This window comes from Mus caroli, unplaced genomic scaffold (assembly GCF_978045245.1).
Source record: "Mus caroli unplaced genomic scaffold, Mus_caroli_1 scaffold_9, whole genome shotgun sequence".
NCBI classification, from domain to species: Eukaryota; Metazoa; Chordata; class Mammalia; order Rodentia; family Muridae; genus Mus; species Mus caroli.
In genome coordinates this window covers 8,508,852-8,532,518 of record NW_028227264.1, presented here as the reverse complement: position 1 = coordinate 8,532,518, position 23,667 = coordinate 8,508,852, and the positions used below count along the sequence as shown (strand labels likewise).

Here is a 23,667-nt window from a genome sequence, read left to right as displayed (position 1 = left end):
TATCCACCATTTACCTCAAGATCAGAGGTGGCAAACATCTAAGGCGTATTGGAGTGACTATGCTAAGGGCACAATCTGCCCCATCACTATGAAATCTGTGCGCAGCTTCTGGAGTGAAGAGAAACCCCCTGATAATTTTGGAATCATGGCTTCATCCTGTTCTGGTCCCCTGGACAAGTTCCCTGCAATAGTTGTCATGTCAGGAATTAAACACGAATATCTTACATATACTTTTTAAATTAAATCCCTAGTCCATAAAGAGACCAGAGTGGCTGTTTGCAGTAGAAGCTGAAGGGCTCAGTGTCTCGTGAGCATACTTCTTTCACGATGGCCTCTGCAGACAGAGGAGCGTCAAGGACATATGTGTTCCAACTGCTCGGATGATGTAGTGATACACACTCCCCCTTTCCTTTCCACCTGCAGAAAGGTCATTCATGAAACAAGGACACGGCCCACCCCACTATGGAAATCAGTGAGGAGGCTCCTCAGGAAGCTGGGGGTAGATCTACCTCAGGATCCGGCTACACCACCCTTGGGCACACACCCACAGGACTCTATACCCTACCACAGAGACACTTGCTCAAGCTTGTTCACTGCTGCTCTGTGCATGAGAGCTAGAAACTAAAAACAGCCTAGATGTCAGCCAATGAACAAATGCATTAAGAAAATGAAATAACACACATGAAATATTATTTAGCTGTTAAAAGGAAAATGGTGAAATTCCCAAGTAGGTGGATGGAAATAGAAAAAAAAAAATCATCCTGAGTGAGGCAATCCAGACCCAAAAAGAAAAATATGGTATGCATGGTATGTATTCTCTTATATGTGAATGTTAGCTCTTGAGTTTCTGAAAAGCAGGATACAAGGCTACAATCTATAGAGCCACCGAGGATAGGTGTAGAGGAAGGGGACTGGTTGGGGAAGCAAGGATCTCCCTAGGAAGGAGCATGGGAATAGATAGCTGTGGATAGAGGGAACAGGGAATTAGAACAGGAGGATCAAATGGGTAGAAAGACTGCAGGAGGCCATGGGGATGGAAAACAAGCCATCCAGCAAGCCCTTCCAGACACAGGACTGACAGACACAGGAAGCCTCTGAGACTGTGGCAGCATGCACAGAGCCTGCACTGGTCCAACCCAGATGGGGTTCCAGTGTTAAGAGAAGTGAACACAAGACCCCAACCCTATCCCAGAAGCTATCTCCAATTGATAACTGCTCCCAAAGAAAACCATTCCTTTTCTCTGATGGAGTCTCACTGGGTATCCAAACCACTCTTAAGTATAGTCCCCATGCTCAGCCAACTCAGTGATACTGTTGGAGATGTTTGTTTGTTGTTTGTCTGTTTGCTTTTTACCCTACAGAACCTTTGCTTACATATTACGGATTACAGTTTTGTCTTTTTTCTATGTATTCTCTCTGTGTGCAAATAGGTGTGTCCCTGTGTCTGCATGCATTTCTTGTGCTTTTTTTCTCTGCCTTTTCTCCCTATTTGTTTTGTCCTATTCTTGTTTGTTTGTTTTGTGTTCTTTTATTTGTTTAGATTCCTGTTTCTTTTCTAATGAGAAAGAGAGAAAGATTGTGAATTTGGGTAGGTGGGGGGGGGGGTAGTTTAACAGGGAGGGTAGGGGAACCCATAATTGAATATATTGTATGAAAAAAATCTACTTTCAATAAATAAAGAAGCAAGACCACAGCTTAGGAGTTAGAGAAGTAGTCTTGGATATCTGAGAGAATCTATAGCAGGTGTTATCTCTTATCCTCAACTTTTCCATGAAGGAACTGAGAACTTTAATCCATTCCAATTAAATCTGTAAGAGGCTACTCTGTTGCAGCCAGTCTGACTCCAAAGCTGGGACCTTAGCCCCTGTGCTGTGCTCCTGCCCCATCCACTTGGTTGCTGGCTTGGTTGCTGGTACCTTCTGCTTCATCTCAGTCTGTGTTCTCACAAATCCCTCTAAGTGGCTGAGACCCTGTGAGATGGCAGTGTCTTCCTGGTGCATCGAAGGCCCCCATGCAGACAGCCTGAGTCACCAAGGAATGAAAGGAGGAACTGCAGTGTTCAAGAGAGTCCGTGCCAGCCAGAGCACCAAAAGGGCAGGTTTAGTCTGCACATGCGTGAGTTATGCATGAGTTATGCATGAGTTATGCGTGAATTATGTGTGAGTTATGCGTGAGTGAGTGAGTGAGTGCGTGCATTAATTTGGTAAGTTTCCAGCCTTAAATAGTACAGAAAAAAAAAAAGGCAAAGAAAGAAAGAAGGGAGGGAGGGAGGGAGGGAGGGAAAGAAAGAAGGGAGGGAGGGAAGGAAGATTGTTTCTCTCCATTTATACACATGTGTCCTATGCTGGTAGAGGCCAGAAGAGGGTGTGGAATCCCCTGAAACTCGAGTTACAGACTGTTGTGAGCTACCATGTGGGTGCTGGGAAGCCGGCCTGAGTCCTCTGCAGGAGCAGCAAGTACTCTTAACCGCTGAGCAATCTCCTCAGTTCCCAGATTCTTTTTTTATGGAAAATATTCCAGATTTTAAATGCAGCTAACTAAATTGAAAAAAAAATTGTAAACCTTATGTAGGTCAAGCAAAACACTCCACCATCTGTGTTTCTGTCCTTGGAATTTAAAACAAGCACTGGGCATAGATGCTCACTCAACAAGCATCAGATACCTCCCTAACAACTGAACAGCAGACAACAATCAGGCAATCCCACTTGTTTGATCTGACACGTTAGAATTCTCTTTCTACCTTTTGCTCCTAACCTGCTAAGAGGCTAATCTAAGTCTGGGATAACTAAAGCTCCCTGAAAGGGAAGCAGGTATTGAACAAGCCACGGTTATTAGAAACGGAAGAGCTTTTTAACACCCGACTCTTTAGGGCCTGAGGTAAGGGAGGTCAAGACCCTCTCCAGGGCTGCTTTGCTTTGTCTACAGTTGGCCAAGAAAGAAGTCCACAGCATACATGTGCATCTTCCCTGTCTTACTCTGGCACAATACATAACTGTACACTGGTACTTCACTTGGAAACTCTTGTTTTCCACCTTTAACAAGATGGATAGATGAGGGTCTATCCTATCTGTAACATCTTTTGGTAGAAACATAAAGAACTCTCACCCCTAACTGAAGGCTATGGGTACTTGACAGCTCTAAGCAGGGAGAGCCACTTTTCTTTGCAAAAGTGTCTCCAGTAGGTTGACCATGCTGCAGAGGATGGCCCTGTACCATATAGGCAGCACAAAGTGGATACCATGATTTATTTACAAAACAAACACAAAGAGAATACAAAGTGGGCAGGGTACAGGAAGGCCAGGGTACAGGATGGACCTAGAAGGAATTACAGGGAGGCATGAGGATGAGTGTGTTCAAAACACATTTTATGAAACTCTCAGAGAAGTAATAAAATATTTTTTAAACTTGTGACTAATCTTACAGTCTATTATAATCTAGTTAGTAGAGATCCCATCCTGGATCCTGGATGGCCAGTATAGGAATAGACCCGTCTACAAGCTACCCAAGGCCAACCAGGTATTTAGGCTCCACGGTCAGTGTTGTAGCAGAAAGGCAGAGATGAACTGAGTCTGCTGAGTGAGAGAATGACTGAAGTGTGATAGCAAAGCAACACCCAGAATCTTAGAACTCACTGGGAAGGAAAGAGCTAAGCTGTTACAGGAACAGAGCAGAGAGCCACACTCAATGGAAACCCCTCCCCTGAGAAGGGGGGTTTAATGAGCAAACGCAGTTTATTCCTTTGACTTGGAGATTTTTTTTCATTCCCCAGGTGAAAGAGAGGAGCCATTTTTTAAAAAGGAGAACTGAAAAGGAAGATGTCTAAGCTAGTCGTCCTTATATGACAAAGTGTACAACAGGAAGGATCAATAGGACAATTGACTGCAGCCGCTCTATGACAATTGAGTCTAACAGACTCTCCTTCCAGACTTCACCTGACAGCATTATGCAGCAGCTCAGAATGCTTCCAGACAGATCCCACCCCCCTCCCCCTGGTGTTCTAAAAATACTCGGGTGGGGGAATCTATATGTGCATTGGTCTATAATTATAAGCTACACAGATTAATCTGTTGGGAGAAAGTCACCCTGCCACTCTGAAATGGCTAACTCTTTGATAACCTGTCAAGGTCCAACTGAACCAAATCTTTTATTCGGTGTCAGCATTTGTGCTATGGCAGTTGTGGGCTCCTTGGCTCTCTTCCTGTTGCTGTGATAGCTCTGCATGGGAGGTAGCCATAGACACCCTGACCTGGTGACCCAGTGACCCCCCACCCCCACAACCATGCTTTGAATACAACTACAATGGCTCCCAGCAGAAAGATCAAACCAAACTACTGAGCAAATTCCCTTTTAGACCTGGGACCCTTCAGTTAGCAGAGCATGGGAAGGGGTGGGTGGAATAGCAGAATTAATGGCTCAACTGCTTCCTGCCTGCCTGTCCCCTCCTATTTACCCTGGGCAATGATGCTGTGGAATTAGAACCATAGAAGCTAAATCAAAATCTCTGTGCTACAGTTGAAGGCTCGAACAATTCTTTGACTGTCTTAAAACCAGACAGACAATCTTCAGAGAGCTAATCTGACCTTCTCTCTGCTGATGCAAACTCTGTCTGGTTTGGGGTTTAGCCTCAAGTAAAGGCCTTACATTCCACCTGAGGTCTTTGAAGTGTCAAGATGGCCAGTGACACAGGTTTCCGATGGTCCTCAAGGTGTTCTGCTTTACAGACCTCTGGTTTCTGGGAGATAACCTATGTCCCCTCAGTTCGTAGCTTTGCAACTAATCATGAACACAAAGAACTGAAATTACATGGGTCTGGGGACTCTGCCTGAAGCATACAAAGAAACGCGCAGTTGCGGCTTCGCAGCCTGGCTTTGGGAGCAGTTCTGTGAGACAGAATGACACCCCTGAAATGTGGAATATCTTTCCACATTTCAGTCTTAAGTTACATAACCATTTTGTACCTGTCTTTTCCTCTGCAAAATGGGGTGACTACAATGTCTGCCTAGAATCTTCCCTGAAGCTGACGAGTTAATCCATTTCGTTCATGAGAGGGGTGGAGACGTAGCATGCATTACACCAAGAGAGAGCTGGATGGTGAGAGCTTCCTGGCCTGGCTTCAATGCCATTCTTACCCAGAAGAGCAAATCTTCAAACTCCCCAAACCCATGCACTCTACAGCTCTCTGCTGCCCCCTGCTGACACGTTACTAATACTGTCGTTGAGAGGTGGTTCTTTTACCGAAAGGAAAAGTTAGACCTGCTTTTCAGCAACTGTCTATTGCATCTATAGCCAGCTCTTCTACAAGCCCAAGCTTCTGCGCCTTCGTCTGTGCTCCCCCTTGCCCTCTCATTTCCCTCTCTCTGCCCACATCTCCCATCCAAGTCAGGCCCACTTCAAGCGCCCTGGAAATCGTGTAGTCTGCCTATCTGCCCCCATCAGAGAGAAGCCATAATCTCCAAAGTACATCACATCATTCATTGTCCACTCTTCTCTGCGCTGTAATTGGTTCTGAATTTACCTTATTGCCGCTTACATACTATGTCACATCTATGACTTAGTCACCTGCTTCCCCAGCAGTACCCGACCGCATAACCCATTCATAAAGACTGGTCTCGAATGCTTGCCCAGTCAGTGCTGCCTCACTAACTACCATGCTCCTTCCTCCCCACAGCCCAGGGCCTCACCTCCCAGATTATTACCCATCTTACTACACCCACCTCACTGGACTCCCAGACCCAGCTGCAGGCTGTTCCTGCAGCAACAGATATACTTTTGGTAAACAAGCTTCGCACCTTTTCCCCTGCTGAAGCTATTCTGACAATGTGACACAGTCTGCTACTGTAGCTCACGTCCTGGGGGTACTTTCATAGTCTCAGTTCTTTAGCCACACTGGCCTTTCAGTTCCTACAAGGTGCCACATCCTATGAGGACATAGAGATTCTTCTACATCGCTATTTCTTCCACCCTCTCCTCTTCCTCGTGCCCTCTCCCCAGTCACTGCAAGGCCACTCCCCAGTACCTCAGACATCACTGCCTCAAAAGCCTTTCTAGATTATCTACGCAAGCTCCCCAAAATATCTGTGTGTCTTTATAACCAACCCATTGTGCTTTTAAACCCCTACTTTAGTTCATTCATTAAGACTTGCCATCCCTTAGGGACTGTATGCTCCATACACACATATATATGAAGCCATGTTAAACAGAATCCTGTCAAAGTGTCTAAATACATATTAAATCTAAATCCCTATGTTGATTCCACTTTTATAATTCAGAGTTTAGACATTCGGTTATAGATGAGAGAAAGGCGAACAGGTCCCTGAAGCAAATTCAGCAAGGAGTCCGAGTGCTACTTCTGGCCCTTACCCTCAGTGCTCATGTCTGGAGTGGGCATCCAGATGTAGGCCAAGCCTTCTTCCTTATACAGCTTCATCATGGTGTCTGGAGTCATGGGTTCAGGGTAGCGGTTGCAGCCTGAAGAATTCTGGATGATATCCCATTCAGTCTGGAAATTCATGACAGCTGTAACTCCCAGTTCATGCTTCAGTTTGATTGTCACATGTTCCAGTTGGCGAGGGCAGCTACCCAGCCAGATATTTGGTAGAATCCTAGAAAGAACATACGGGGTCAACAATTAGTAAGGCTCTAACTTGATTTCTCAGCATCTGCATACAACATATGCTATTGAAGTACAATTCATCTTCTAATCTGATAAGGCTGGATTTTTTTAAGGATATAAGAAATAATACTAGTTTTTAAAACTACTTGTTTTACTGTTTCAGGAAAACTTATGATATCAACAAGCACAACAGGAAGTGGACATAGAAACTAAATCTAGCAACATATGAAAATAAACTCAACATGTTGTATGTGCTCTACGAATGTTACACAAAATCTATCAATTCATTTTAAACATATTAAATGTGAAACCACCTACAATTATCTCAAATTTCAAAATAATAAAAAAAAACTAAAATACAGCCATCATTCTTTATCACTACATAAAATTCTTCCAGCAGTATAAGGCCTGTGAAACCAGCTAAACTTGGGAAACAGAAAACTTCTGTTAAACTCAAAACCAAGATTAAGTCCATTAGCCCCCAAACATTTTTCTATATGTTCATCAAAGGTGACTTAAAGGGCTCTCCATTTAGTTCACCAGTTTTCCTTAAAACTATCAGTAAGAGATAGATAGATAGATAGATAGATAGATAGTTAGATAGATAGATAGAGATAGATAGAGATAGATAGATAGATAGATAGATAGATAGATAGATAGATAGATAAGAAAGAGAGAGAATATTGCCATTGAATTTCAGATTTCCAACCATTTCCCAGGTGACCTTGCTTATTCAAATTATAAATCTTGAGAAACACTTTCCTAGAGACTCAACTACACAAGTTATGTGATGTATTTAAATCATTCAGATTAAGATTAAGAAGGAAGAAACACAAGTAGAGTTTTCTTTGTATTTGCAGCATACAAGGAGAAAAGTAATGAAAAGAAAATGATTATTGTGTAAAAATTCTAGGGCAATGAGAAATATTTTTAACCTAAAAGAATAATAAAAGCTTACTGGAAGACAGAAAACAAACAAACAGAGCTTATCATAGCTGTTAATTGAAAACTCCATTGTCATATATGGAAATATTACCAAAAGTGTAAATATTTTACAAACCAGTATGCATAATAAATTTATTATATTTTATCATATTCACAGAATCTTATTCCCATAGTAACTTATTCCATACTTATGCATTCTCTCCAGAACCAAGGAATAGACACTATACCTCAAATGTCCTGAATCAGTTCATATAGGACTTAACTAAGGCTAGTGATATACATTACTGAGATTCACCAGTAACTCCAGGTATTCCCTTTAAGCATGGAGAACCAAATGCCCTCTGCTTCAAATTCAGATGTGTCCTGTGCAGCTTGCTTTTGTGGCTAAACGAGCTGAAGCGCCAAGTATCACTCCCACTGGTTATATTTGAAACTGCAAGCTTGGTTCTCCATACTCTCCCTCCCTGCTGCAGTGACCGTGAACGGGCATGGGAATGAGCTCATGACATCATCTAGAACGCCAGTTACAGTCACAAGGACCGCTGCCCTAGAGAGCTAAGGGCCTGTTACCTTAGTGGTGCACCTGACTTGTTCTGCTAAGACAACACCTAAGTCACAGATGGTTTGAACTCCATAACATGCGAGACAGAAACTGAGCAGAGGGTTGCATTTGCAGCAAGGCTCTTCACGTTGACTTTACAGCAGAGGTGGTCTGCTGGGCCAGTCAGTTTTGGCAATATTAATGAGATACTCTGGGTTGTCACACTGGCAAGTTAAGACCTGTAGTGTTGCTCAGCATCTACAAGAAGAGAGGACAGGACCCACGACAAAGAACTGTCTCATCCAAAATGTCAGTAACACACGTGTGAGGAAAAAAAAAAAAAAACCCTTGGCTTTTAAGAATAAAAATAGCATTGGACCCCTTCCCCTTTAAACAGAAGAAAGTCACCGGGGATGGTGAAGCTCATAGCTCATGCTGTTCTGACAATAGTATGGTAGCTCACATCATAGTTTAAAACACACACATATGTGGTAGAAGAGATAGCCCAGTGGTTAAGAGAACTTACTGCTCTTGCAGGGGACCCAGGTTCAGTTCTCAGCATCCATTGAAAGCTAGCAAGTGTCTGTAACTCCAGCTCCAGGGTATCTGATGCCCTCTTGGGCATCACAAAAAGGTGCATAGACATACAAACAAACAAACAAAATATATATATATGTGTTTGTATGTGTGTTGTGTGTGTTCTTAATTTATGAATTTATATATGTATATATATAAATTAAGAAGAAATAGATTTTTATTGTACATATAAATAAAAGAAGTATCTACAGGAGAATAGAAGTTCTATATTAGATATTTGAAAAACACTCTAATGTTTTTAGCTATAACAGAAATCATGTTACATGTAGTCAGAAAGGCATATGGTATTTGGTAAGAGTCATATGACTATAGGCCAAGTCATTACTCTGATGTGCTCATCTTTGGAATGGCTATAAAACTAACTGAATCACAGAAATTTTCCACGAAATAGCTACAATTTAGTACTGCTGTATTTGAATAAGGTACTCACAGACATACAGGAACGAAGGACGGTTTATGTGAAGCTATAATCATAATTCATTTTGATCTTAATACTAACATCCAATATGACAGTATCACACTGACCAAGATTTCATTTTTCTCTATTTTCTTCACTTGAATGCTGCAAGGTATAGAACAGCTGCCTAATTTTTAGTATGAAATCTATGTTGGCTTTCTTTCTTTTGTCCTTTCTTCTGTCTTGTTTTTATTTGTTTGTCTTCTTTTGTTTTATATTTTTTTTTTGCTTTCTTCTTTTTGACAATTCTTGCTGTTGTTGATGTGAACTTGAAAACAACCCACTCGATCTGCAACCCTATAGTTGGAACAACATGATGAACTAACCAGTACCCCGGAGCTCTTGTCTCTAGCTGCTTATGTATCGAAAGATGGCCTAGTCGGCCATCACTGGAAAGAGAGGCCCATTGGACTTGCAAACTTTATATGCCCCAATATAGGGGAATGCCAGGGCCAAAAGAATGGGAATGGGAGGGTAGGGAAGTGGGGGGCGGTATGGGGGACTTTTGGGATAGCATTGGAAATGTAATTGAGGAAAATATGTAATAAAAAAAACAGTGGAAAAAAAAAAAAGAAAACAACCCACTCACTTCAAATGTGGGTATTTCTCATCCTCAGTAGACACATCTCAAAAGACATAACCAACTTTCTAAGACTAAAGTCCTATTTACGTGATAGGAAAGGTTTTTTTTTTCCTCTAGTTAGGTTCTTGTAGACATGTCCTTATGGAAAAATTTTTAAAGGAAATTTGCATTGGAACTAGAGATTTATTTTCACAATCTACATTGGTTAGGTGAATAGCTGGTATATAGTCCTATCTAAAAGTATACAAAAAACTCGAAACACTAAACGTCAAGTATACAAACAATCCAATTAAAAACAGACTATGGAACAAAAGAGAAAGTTCTGAAAAGATGAAATACAAATGGCTAAGAAAATTAAATTTTTAATGAGCAATATCCTTAGCTAACAAGGAAATGCAAATTTAAACTACGTTGAGACTTCATCTTTTTTTATTAGATATTTTCTTTATTTACATTTCAAGTGTTATCCCCTTTCCTAGTTTCCCCTCAGAAAATCCCCTATCCACTCACCCCTACCCCTGCTCCCCAACCCACTCATTCCCATTCCTGGTCCTGGAATTCCCCTATATGAGGGATAGAGCCTTCACAGGACCTAGGGCTTCTCCTTCCATTGATGACTGACTAGGCCATCCTCTGCTGCATATGTAGCTAGAGCCACAAGTTCCACCACGTGTTTTCTTTGATTGGTGGTTTAGTTCCAAGGAGCTCTGGGGTACTGGTTAGGAAATTCTTATTAGAATATTATGGGGTGAAATGAAGGTATAAAAGTAAAAAGAACCAAGAAAAGCATAATGGTACTGGAGAGATTGGCACTGAATTTCTTGATCCCGAAGAATTCTGAGGAAGTCCCTTGGGCACAGGAGATAGGGAAAGACCACAGCATGACATGTGCAGAATGTCTGGACCTGTGATGGGCAGACAATGTCCCTGAGGGCTTAGTGTTCACACGAGTGTAGAAACTTCACAGTCCATTGTGTCCCTGTCTCTTCCCTCTACTGGGGGATGAGAACAGGACTGGCTCTATCTAGACACACAGCCATCCCTCTGTTCCATCTCCAGGGTCCTGCAGAAGCCTGCTGGAGGTTGTGTAGGACCTTCAGATGTAAAGAAATGTAGACTCTAAACAAACTCGGCTATGCCACACTGTGAGAAAGGGAAGCAGGAACCTTTTCTATATAAAGTAACTGTCTTAGTCAGGGTTTCTATTCCTGCACAACATCATGACCAAGAAGCAAGTTGGGGAGGAAAGGGTTTATGCAGCTTACATTTCCACATTGCTGTTCATCACTGAAAGAAGTCAGGACTGGAACTCAAGCAAGTCAGGGAGCAGGGGCTGATGCAGAGGCCATGGAGGGATGTTCTTTACTGGCTTGCTTCTCCTGGCTTGCTCAGCCTGCTCTCTTATAGAACCCAAGACTACCAGCCCAGAGATGGTCCCACCCACAAGGGGCCTTTCCCCCTTGATCACTAATTGAGAAAATGCCTTACAGCTGGATTGAGTGGCGGCATTTCCTTAACTGAAGCTCCTTTCTCTGTGATAACTCCAGCTGTGTCAAGTTGACACAAAACTAGCAGTACAGTAACATAACCTACTGATTAGCATCCCATGTTTTGCTGGAAAAAAAAAATTTATGTGGACTGGCAAACAGTCAAAATGTGTTTTGATGACAGAAAATTTGAATTTCAAATGTTACTCAGAGTTCTCTTAAATTCTCTTCATTGTGAATAAAAGGCATTTAATATATACCTTGTCAATACATGCCAAAATAAAGCAACTGACTGGTTGGTTTTCCACAAAGTATTTCATAAAAGGTGAAAAGCAGTTGACTCTGATATGCAAAAGGTGAACTGAGTTGGGCATAGGTCAACTCAGAACAGAGTCTCCACCAGAGTCAGTCTATAGAACCCCAATGCTGCTGAAAGGAACATTGACTGTTATTCTCTTTTCCCATTCAGCTCTGCTCTTAAAATAATTTTTAAACATTGGAAAAGTCAAAGCAAAAAGTAAGGCCAGCCGGGTGTGGTGGTGCACACCTTTAATCCCAGCACTCGGGAGGCAGAGGCAGGTGGATTTCTGAGTTCGAGGCCAGCCTGGTCTACAAAGTGAGCTCCAGGACAGCCAGGGCTACACAGAGAAACCCTGTCACAAAAAAAAAAAAAAAAAAAAAAAAAAAAAAGGTAAGGCCAAAGTTAACATTATATAGATAAATAGATACGTATCCAGCATTACATTTCTCATGAAAATAAGTACACAGCTGCATGTGTGCATCACAAATAAATGCCAGATTCTATATTAGGTATTTCCAACATTTACATAACCTACATGACTCTTCCCCTGGTGATATGATGAGCCAAGTTCTATAGTTAAGAAAGGAGTATTAAATCTGTCTGACTGTTTCATTTCAATTGTTTTTTTAAAGAATTGTTTATGTATGTATATGAGGACACTGTAGGTGTGTTCAGACACACTAGAAGAGGGCACCAGATCCTATTACAGATGGTTGTGTGCCATGTGGTTGCTGGGAATTGAACTCAGGACCTCTGGATGAGCAGTCAGTGCTCTTAAGTGCTGAGCCATCTCTCCAGCCCTATCTATTTTAAACAAGAGGTTGTGAACCCAGGATAGAGATAATTAAAGATAAACTTTGCAGAGACCACTGTATTAAAGAGTGGAGAATGAGTTATGAATAGAATCCAACCAAGGGTAATATGGGGTGTGGCAATAAAGCCTGGATTTTGATAGAAACACACAAATCAGTGGGTTCTGCTAAAGACAGCCAAAATGTCCCTTAGGACCATCCTTTTTCTGTTCCTTCTCACAGCAGGTAACACAGTCCTACGTACTTGACACCCTGGAGGTAATGAAGTGCACACTGTACTTCCTAAACTGTAATTCACCTTTGCTTCACTTAAAAGGATAATTTGACACCATTAAAAATTCATTTTTGTTCATCTCAACTTGTGTCTAATCTTCTTTTGGTGTCAGCAGTAATTTAAATGGTTTTAATATGAATGTTTTTAAGGTAAAAAAATAATTATTGAAATATGAAACTTACAGAAAAATCTCCTCTAGATAAATTAAAACATATAATTAAGGAACAAGTGTATGGCTTATAGTTATAATATACATTATACTGAAAGACCCCCCAGAGGAATATTGATGAATAATTTACCTTAGATTCTAAGTTGTGATAGAGATTCTTGGCTGCAGTGTAATAGATTATTTAGAAAGGTCAGATGGAAACCACTGTGCCCAATGAATATTAACACTCAGAATGACGTTCCCAAGCCAGGCTTCACCTTCACATTACAGAACGGACCTTTATACAAGCATCTATTCACCAGGATTCTAATGGGCTGCCTGCCTTTTCTGTGTTCTTAGAAATTACCCATTCATCTTTGGAACTCTATTTCAGACCCACTGGCCTGGCATATCTCAGTAAGTGCTGGGAGAAGGTTATTAAATAAATTTTAGTTCCTTTTAAAGGGAATAAGTATTGGCAGACTGAAAAATAAAAAATAAAAATCCAAGGACACTCAACTTTCTATATGAATATACTTCAAAATTTAAATCTATATCCTTCTCCAAAAGACTTCCAGTCAGAATGAGAAACTGGAAACTATTAATGATATAGTTAAGAAGAGGAAATGTGTCCACATTTTAATACACGCTGTTCTCAGAAATGTCTAAAATAAGCCTGCTTTTGAGACATGAGAAATGGTTAATAAAGTTATATGCATTAAGAATAGAATATTGGTAAAAATCCTTTCCCAATCTGTGGAGAACTAATATCCAATATATACAAAAAGCTCAAGAAGCTGGATTCCAGAAATTCAAATAAAGCCATTAAAAAATGGGGTTCAAAGCTAAACAAAGAATTCTCAACTGAGGAATACCGAATGGCTGAAAAACACCTGAAAAAATGTTCAACATCCTTAATCATCAGAGAAATGCAAATCAAAACAACCCTGAGATTCCACCTCACACCAGTCAGAATGGCTAAGATCAAAAATTCAGGTGACAGCAAATGCTGGCGAGCATGTGGAGAAAGAGGAACACCCCTCCATTGTTGGTGGGATTGCAAGCTTGTACAACACCTCTGGAAGTCAGTCTGGAAGTTCCTCAGAAAATTGGGCATAATACTACAGGAAGATCCAGCAATACCTCTCCTGGGCATATACCCAGAAGAAGTTCCAACTGGTAATAAGAACACATGCTCCACTATGTTCATAGCAGCCTTATTTATAATAGTCAGAAGCTGGAAAGAACCCAGATGTCCCTCAACAGAGGAATGGATACAGAAAATGTGGTACATTTACACAATGGAGTACTACTCAGCTATTAAAAACAATGGATTTATGAAATTCTTGGACAAATGGATGTATCTGGAGGATATCATCCTTAGTGAGGTAACCCAATCACAAAAGAAGTCACTTGATATGCACTCACTGATAAGTGGATATTAGCCCAGAAACTTAGAATACCCAAGATACAATTTGCAAAACACAAGAAAATCAAGAAGAGAGAAAACCAATGGGTGGATACTTCATTCCTCCTTAGAATAGGGAACAAATTACCCATGAAAGGAGTTACAGAGACAAAGTTTGGAGCTAAGATGAAAGGATGGACTAACCAAAGACTACCCCGCCTGGGGATCCATTCCATTACCAGCCACCAAACCCAGACACTATTGCATATGCCAGAAAGATTTTGCTGAAGGGACCCTGTTATAGTTGTCTCTTGGGAGACTATGCCAGTACCTGGCAAATACAGAAGTGGATGCTCACAGTCATCTATAAGATGAAACACAGGGTCCCCAATGGAAAATCTAGAGAAATCACCCAAGGAGCTGAAGGGGTCTGCATCCCTATAGGTGGGACAACAATATGAACTAACCAGTAGCAGAAGATGGCCTAGTCAGCCATCACTGGGAAGAGAGGCCCCTTGGTACTGTAAACTTTATATGCCCCAGTACAGGGGAATGCCAGGGCCAAGAAGCTGGAGTGGGTGGGTAGGGGAGCAGGGTGAAGGGAGGGTATAGGGAACTTTTGGGATAGCATTTGAAATGTATATAAAGAAAATATCTAATAATAAATAAATAAATAAATAAAAGAATAGAATATTGGGACCGAGAGAGATGGCTCAGTGGTTTAGAGCAACTTTTGCTCTTGCACAGGGCCCAGTTTCAATTCCCAACACCTACATGGTGTTTCACAACCATGAGAAATCCAGCCCCAAGGAGTCCCACACCTCCTCTGGCCTCTATGGCACAAGGCAAACAAACACATGATGCACATACATATTTGCATACAAAACACTCAAACATATAAAATTAATAAATCTGAAAACACTTTTGTGAGAACTTTGTATTGAGGCGGAGAGATAACGGGGTGGTTAGGAGACGGTACTGCTCTTCCAGAGGAGCAAGTTCCACACCCAGAACCCACTTTGGATCACTCACTACAGCCTGTAAGTCCAGCTGCAGGGGATTTGATGCCACCTTCTGGCGTCTATGAACACTGCACTCATGTGCATAACACACACATACAAAGGCGTGCACGCACTGACACATGCACAATTAAAAACAAAAACTTGACAAAAGACTAGAATGTTGTGGGGAGAAGTGGAGTAAAACACTGTCTTTTGCACATGACAGGGATATCATACCCACGAATCCATAGAAGCAGAGGGTACCTGCACTAACCCACACCAGATCAAGCCAGTTGAATTTTCCAGCACGCAGCAGGGAGGGGCTCCTTAAACCCCACTCCGTGTTCAGTTGATGACTCGTGGGGAGAGATAGAGTGACTTCTCTTTAGGACTGTGACTACTGTAGACTTCCTATTTCCCAGTGGTTGACCCCATGCATGTGTGCATGTGTGTAGAATTCAGAGGAATAAGTAAATAAATAAATTATACCATTTATTAAGGAGGACATGAAGTTGGGAAGAAGTTGAGGTAAGATGTTATAGGAGAAGCTGGAGTGGGGGCAAGGGATAGTAATAATCAAGACATATCATATATTAATATATATTGTACATATACCACTTTCAAAGAATATTTTTTTAAAGAATAGAACATTGAAAAAACTAACTAATAGCATTTCTTCTGTGGTTCAACCAACTTCAATTTAAATAAAATCCATTCTAATAATACAGCTTAATCGAAGCCCATGGGAAATGAGTGGCTAAAACTCTGGAATCTTGCTTTGTTATTGCAAATCAAAATCAGCTTAATTCATTTGAATGGATGTGGCTTTGTGGCAGTCACATCACAACACTGCTGTTGGCTTCACCTGACAGGTCGGCGCCTGTGGTACAAGAGTTACTGAGGCATAAGAATCAAAGCTGCTGGCTCTGCCTCAGCAGTCAGTCAAAGCAGACCTTGCTGGCAATAATGAGGACATCGGGCAGAATGAGCGTCCAAGCACTCTGCAAAAACTGCCTCCAGGTACTAACAGGAGATGCTGGCATAGAAGGAGCAAGTCCAATATATGGTGGACATGTCATCCACCAACGGCCATTAGAAACAGCAAAATAGCATCTCCTAAACGAGGAAGTTAGCATGATTGTCTGACCATAGCTAATACAAAGATTAGGAAACTACAGGAATGGAGGAATGGTTGTATGAATATGGGCTTCAGCCTTCTTGCCAAGCATGCCAGTGAAATGTGTTCCAAGAACAGAAAATGGATCTTGCTACGATTCGCTCAAAACCCAAATGAAAACCTGAGAGAGAAAAAAAAATGTGTCTGTGTGTGTGTGTGCGTGTATCTGTGTGTATGTGTATGTATGTCTGTGGGGGATGTCTTTGTGTGTATGTGTGTGTATCTGCATGTGTATGGGTGTACAGAAATTTTCCCAAGTTGTATAATTGTGCTGTGTTTAGCTTATTTAACATTTTATAGCCAGCCCAATGTGAAATTAATGCATGACTTGACTATTCAATAATGAGTTAAGATGGAAATTCTGTCAATAATATAATTTTGATCTCATTAATATAAAGAAGAGAAATATTAAAAATCTGCCTCTAGTATGCTCCTGGGCTTATGAACACACACAGTTTCCATTGTTGAAGTTTGTCTTCTAGTAGCCCAAACTTCTGCCCTCACATGGTGCTTGGAACTCTTGCCAGTTAAGTCTGAATAACTTCTTGAAGAGAATTTCCAGCCTGGAGAGCGGCACTGATTCCTTACTCAGCCAAAGCATAGCTCTGTTCCAGTTTACTATGGGTCACAGGTAGCAGTACAAACACAGTACAAGCTGGTGTGGGGATGCACTCATAGCTTCTCGTTTAGTTTAGATGTGTGGTGTAGGGTTAATCTGTTGTATATTGTGTGGGAGCATCACCTGGCAATGAACATCTATCTGATGGCCAATAAACTAAGGCCATATTAGAAGATGGAACATGAAAGAGAGAGAGAAACTCTGAGAAATAGTCAGATATAAGAAGATTCGCCACTCAGACTCTGAGGAAGTCTGACATCTGAAACTAGGCAGAGGTAACCAGCCATGAGGCAGACATAGAATAACTGAGTTATAAGCTAATCATGGAACAAGCCTGCCTTTATGCCTAGGCATGTGTTAATAAATAGCCTCTGAGTCGTTATCTGGGAACTGGGGCACAGGTAGAAAGGCACACAGTTACAGTGTTATATAGTTTATATAGGTTGTGGTAGTTCACATAAAAAATATTCTCCATAGTTTCTGACATTTGAGCACTTGGCTCCCAGTCGGTAATGTTGTTTGGAGAAGTTTAGCAGTGTGGTCTAGCTGGATGAAGCATGACACCGAAGGAGAGCTTCAAGACTAAAGCATTCATATCCAGTTTGCTCTAGTCTGTGCTCCTGGCACCAAGCCAGCTACCTGCTGTCATGCTGTCCCTACTGTCTCTGCTAATAATGGACTTTAACTCTATAGACAGATAAATCCAAATATTCTCCTTTTTTCTATAAGTTGCCCTAGGCATGCTGCTTTATCACAGCAACAGAATCATAACTAATAAAGGTATTGTATGAAAAAAAAACTCTCACCTAATGTTCTTTCCATTTTTAATGTTAGTATGTATCATGTAATTAAATCAATGTGGAGCCCTATAACTGAGAGGTGCTTGTTCTAATTGGCTTCTGCTGTCAACTTCATACAACAAAAACCCATCAGTAGTATCAGAAGTGCAAGTTGAGAGATTGCAAATATCAGATTGGCCTATAGCCATATCTGCAAAGGACTGTCTTAATAGAAGACGGATAGAGAGGTCCCAGCCCACTGTGGAAAGTGGCATTCTTAGGTGTGTCTACATAAACAAGCTAGCTGAGCATGTGCCTGTGAACAAGTCAGAGAGTAAGCCATCTAGGCTTACTCTACAGCAGTGGTTCTCAGCCTGTGTGTGGGTCATGAACCCTTTGGCAACTGAATGACCTTTTCAAGAGATTATATGTCAGACATCTTACATATCAGCAGCAAAATTTTGAGTATGATGTAGCAATGAAAATAATTTTACAGATGGGGGGTCACCACAACATGAAGTTCACAGCATTAGAAAGGTTGAGAACCACTGCTTTTTAGGTTATGCTTCAAGTTCCTGCCATAACCTACCTCAGTTATGGACATGACCTGAAAGTATAAGCCAATAATCCCTGTCCTATCAAGTTACTTTTGCTTAGAGCATTTTGTCACAACAACATAGCGAAACTAGACCTATACTTTTACCCAAAATTCTCAGGCTGAATTCTTGATTCAGTTTCTGAAACTGTGACCTTATTGAAGGTAGGTTCTCCACAGAAGCAATCAAGTTACACAAGGCCACCCATGGAAACCCTAACACAATATGACCAGTGTCCTTTGAAGAGGAAGCATCTCCATATAGACACTAAGAGACAAGAATGTGATGACACAGAAAATGACCAACCACCAGCAAGTGAGGAAGAGGGGCTTGGCATGTACTGGTTTACAACACTCAAAACAAATCAGTACCATAGATTGCTTCACATCCAGAAAGGCGAAACACCAGACTTGTAGGACAGACGCACGGTGCTCTCTGTGGCTGATTTTAAGGAAGTACAATTGTTGCCTTCTTTACAACTACAATATGTTAGGATAGAGTGCAAGTCAAGTCTAAGTGTGGAAGGCTCAAAGCATGGAAAGAATAAACTACTGGACGGAACACTGTTAGCTGATAGGCCTAACTTTCAGCTGAGCCTGAGGGACTGTGAACTCTTCTGTTTCCACTCACTCTTCACTGAGGTGAGTTTCCTGGAAACCAGATGATAGAACACATGGGAAGGACTCATTTGAAAGAGTGATAATAGAACTGACATGGGAAAATTAACAGGACAGGCAAAGGACAAGGCACACTTAAAGAACTGAAATATCTGAAGACATAGAGGACATAATAGCAGATGAGACAGGCTGAAAGAATAACGTGGTAGTATCTTGATGTTCTAGAAATCTATATAGCAATATAAGGCAGTTAAGAATCAGTGAAGGACCTTTAAGTAGAAGGGTGACTTAGATTTGACTGGCTACTGGAGGAAAATGGATGATCCAGGAAATATGGTTGATATTAGAGAAAAGGAACAAGCTTGGGACGGGATGGCGTGGCGTCTTCGTTAGGGTTTTATTGCTGCAGAGAGATTCCATAACCAAGGCGACTTTCATAAAGAAAAACATTTAATGGGGGATGGATTACTGGTTCTGAGGTTCAGTCCATTATCATCATGATAAGAAGCATCTCATGGCACAGGTAGACTTGGTGATGGAGCTGAGAGTTCTACATCTTGATCCAAAAGCAGTCAGGAGGAGACTAGATTTCACACTTGGTGAAGCCTGAGCATAGAAGAACTCAAAGCCTGCCTACACAGTGCCACACTTCCTTTAACAAGACCACACCTTCCCAATAAGGCCACACCTCGTAACAGTGCCACTTTCCCATGGGCTAAGCATATTCCAACAACTACACGTGGAATACAGTTAGTGTATAGAGAGGACGTGGATGCACTCGAGATGGATGTCAGCAAAAGCAACCTTGGAACCCACAGAGTGACTGTATGTGATAACTAAAGGAAAGATTAACAGTGACAAAGTCACTGTGGTACTATAATTTACCTTCTGCTAACAAGGTGCCCCCATTTCTGTTAAATTCACTATAGTGAGACCTTCAGGACACACTTTTCTTTGAAATCATTCATTCCACTGAGCATAAGTGATTCATAAATGAAAACAGGCCTCAAAGTTTTGTAAACTAAAATCTCTTCCATGTTTCACAGCCCAGGACACTATCATCTCTACTTTATACAAGAGCTTATTTTCAAGATTTTGGGGGGGTGATATTTTGTACTCACTGCTGGGCTCAAGTGTGTGAAGATATCTTCTAAGCTGGAGACATCTGGATCTCGAACTTCTGAAACATATGTAATATGTAAATCACCTGTCCTCCAAGCAATAGAAACTATCATTGGCAAGTCATAAGAAACCTCAGAGGACTAGTCAGAGACCCAGCCTTTGCCAAGTCCAACTCACAAGCATTTCATAAGAAACCTCAATGCAGTAGCCAGAGGAGCCAGAAACCCCATGTCTACCTGTCATCGATGCTACATCACAAAGACAGAAACTTTCTCTGTCCCAAATTCCATCACTGGGCATTGACACACACCCCACTGATAACTTCTGTCATTCTGTATTCCTTGTTTTTATCACACTTACATCTCCTCTGTTCTCCACAAACCTTGTAAGAGTGAAGGTTTCTCAGAGTTCCAAACTCTTGACTTTTCTTCAGTTCCTAGACACCTCGTCGCATATTCTAGCTGCATCTACATTCTGGTAAATTGAATAACTATTGCCTTCAGCTCAGATCTCAACTCTGAGAAGTGCCCACTGGATAACCTTCAGCATTTAGTGAGCGCATCTTCACCAGCTTACACTGATTACTCTCTACCTACAGCTGTCTCTATTGTTACTGACTCCATGAACCTCAGCAAGGACTTTTCAATTGGTTCCTTCCACTGTTTCTTCCTGTAACCATTAAACAAGATCCACAGGTCATTCTCCTCTATGGCTATGACTCCTGCTAATCTTCAATGTCATGGCTTTCCTTCAGATCCTTAGCAGTGAAAAAAAAATTACACCAATGGCCTTCTAGACAGATGATCTCCTGATCTACTTTCCTCCCACAGTGTATTGGGATGTTCTCTGTAAAACACAAACCATGCAAGTCCCCAGTCAAACACATTGAGGTGACTATTCATTGCTTTCATATGACATCACAATTGTTTGTATAACTCTCTCAAATCTAACATCTATGGATTTTTCTGATTCTATGCCACCACGTGAGCCTTCCATCTAATTCAGCGGAGCATTTGTGCTGACGTGCATACCTCTCTCTCTCTCTCTCTCTCTCTCTCTCTCTCTGTGTCTCGTCTGCCGCTCTTTTTGGATTACACTTGCAGTGCTCCTGTGTTTGATGACACTGACTGGATGGCATGTCCTCATCAGTTCCCTGAACTCCTTCCTCTATTCCACAGCAACTCATGCATCCCTTTGTTGAAAGTCGGTACAAGCAATTACACGTTCTTGGATCAGACTCCTACCCCTCAACTGTCAATCACTGTTTTTCTTGGCATGGTGGTGAACTTCCCCCAGAATAAGACATATCATATTTATTGCCACATCACCAGAGATTAATGATGCAATCATTTTATTCACCTTAAAAGCAAAGGTAACGAAGAAATAACGAAACGAACAATCAGCCTATGATTCATTCAACTAACACCAGGACCTTAACACTGCTACAACTTTTGTAAAGCTCTGTTGAAGTTATTTTCAGCTGTATTATCCCAAGAACATAGGTGTTAAACTATTGGTTTAACTGTTCAAAATAACAATTTTCTCTGCAGACAAATGTGAAAGCTGGTTTTACCCAGAGTATAGAACAACAAAACCCAACATGTTTCCCTTTTTGCTCTCACTGCTAGAAAACTCAAATTTCAAATTTAATAGTAGTAATTATACTGTCTGGAGTCTCCAGTAATTGGTATTCTACTTGTTCTCCTAGATAAGCTATTTCCATCCTATATTCTTCTACTATACACTAGTGCATTACTAAGGACTTCTATTATAAGTAATTATATATTTGTGGGTAGCTGGGGAACGGTGGCAAATCCTAATCCCGTGAAATGTTCATCCCCTCCCCTGTCAGTCCTTCCAGGGTGACAGCCACAGAAAGGTATAAAAACAGCCTGTATGGCTTAGCCAAGAACACTCATAGTCATTCATCACAATCCCCCAGCCTTGGTCAGTTTAGTACTACAGCTATGCATGTCAATCCAAAAGTTGCATTCAAACAGAACTGCTTGAATATTACGACCCTCGGTACAGTTCATCTACAACAATAAAGGCCCATTCTTACTTGGAATATGGTCATATCTTTATTACTGTAACCCATGGACAGTACGTGTAAGTTTTATTTCATGCCATATGGTATTTTAAATTCAAGCTGTTAATACATGTGGCTATTTCAGCTTGCAAAATTAAATGAGATTCCAGGGTAGTGATTACAGCCTGGGCTACATACTAATCTCTCCTGAGGGTTCTGTTCTCATGATTCTGCTAGATCCTTGATGAAATTATCAGATCTCTGTGCTGGTGAGGGCTCACTCAGCATCCTTCCTTCTAATCACCCCTGAATGACTCCTACTTACTCTGCAACTTTCAAGTCACAGTCTCCCAGGATGGCAAGAATAAAAATAACTCCACCTTGGAAAATTCCAACTGTGTATTTATCGAACTGAAGTGAAATTGACTATAAAAATCAAATTTTAAAAAGTTAGATGTAATTATGCATTTTAAAAGGATTTTGATTTTGTGACTGCTAAGCATGGCTTCCACTTCCAGGCCTTCCCAGTGGTGACTTCATTGACATTAAGACCTGTTTATCAGGCTGGAGAGATGGCTCAGCAGTTGGGAGCACTGGCTGTTCTTCCAGAGATCCTGAGTTCAATTCCCAGCAACCACATGGTGGCTCACAGCCATCTATAATGGGATTTGGTGCCCTCTTCTGATATGTCTGAACATAGCTACAGTGTACTCACATACTTAAAACAAATAAATTTTTAAAAAAAATTTAAACTGGGCCTCTTGTTTCTCAGGAACGCATGAAGAAGACTGGGAAGTAACACCTTCTCAGCTCTCCTGCTGTCGCATACAGGTATCAAGATGATTCCTAGAGGTGGGAAGGAAGTAGCCAACTTGGAGTCTAGCTCCATTACTTCTGTCTCCTCGTACTGGTTCTTTAACTTAGCTGTGTCTTGGTGTCATCACCTTTAGACTGGGATTCTTGGTACTAAGTACTCAATAGTGTTGTGAATTTAAGAGAAAGAATATAGATAAAATAGACTAGTTCTAGAGACCTACTGTCTTAGTTAGGGTGTTACTGCTGTGAACAGACACCATGACCAAGGCAAGTCTTATAAAAACAACATTTAATTGGGGCTGGCTTACAGGTTCAGAGGTTCAGGCCATTGTCATCAAGGTGGGAGCATGGCAGCATCCAGGCAGGCATGGAGCAGGCAGAGCTGAGAGTTCTACATCTTCATCCAAAGTCTGCTAGTGGAAGACTGACCTCCAGGCAACTAGGGTGAGGATCTTAAGCCCACACCCATAGTGACACACCTACTCCAACCAGGTCATACCTACTCCAACCAGGCCACACCTACAAATGATGCCACTCCCTGGCCCAAGAATATACAAACCATCACACCTACCAAGCACTATTAAAGCAGTATCACTAATCATATTATTGATAGTTCCCCTGAAAACGATCATGACCCTTAATTTGTTAATATTTAGTGAACCACTCCAAAATGCTATGTGACCATATGGCCATTTTATTATAGGGTGATAGCATGCATTGTCTGGGGAAAGCTAGATCACATGAC

General features: G+C 41.3%; 1 protein-coding gene across 2 annotated transcripts in view; it reads right to left on the bottom strand.

The window, feature by feature from the left end:
- Epm2a (EPM2A glucan phosphatase, laforin) overlaps window positions 1-23,667 on the bottom strand; it is a 109,649-nt gene that overhangs the window by 5,615 nt on the left and 80,367 nt on the right. For both annotated transcript variants that reach the window (XM_085842632.1, XM_021174675.3), the window contains one exon: window positions 6,361-6,602. In XM_085842632.1, coding sequence (XP_085698758.1) covers window positions 6,361-6,602 — 242 coding nt within the window. The remainder of the gene's footprint in view (window positions 1-6,360; window positions 6,603-23,667) is intronic.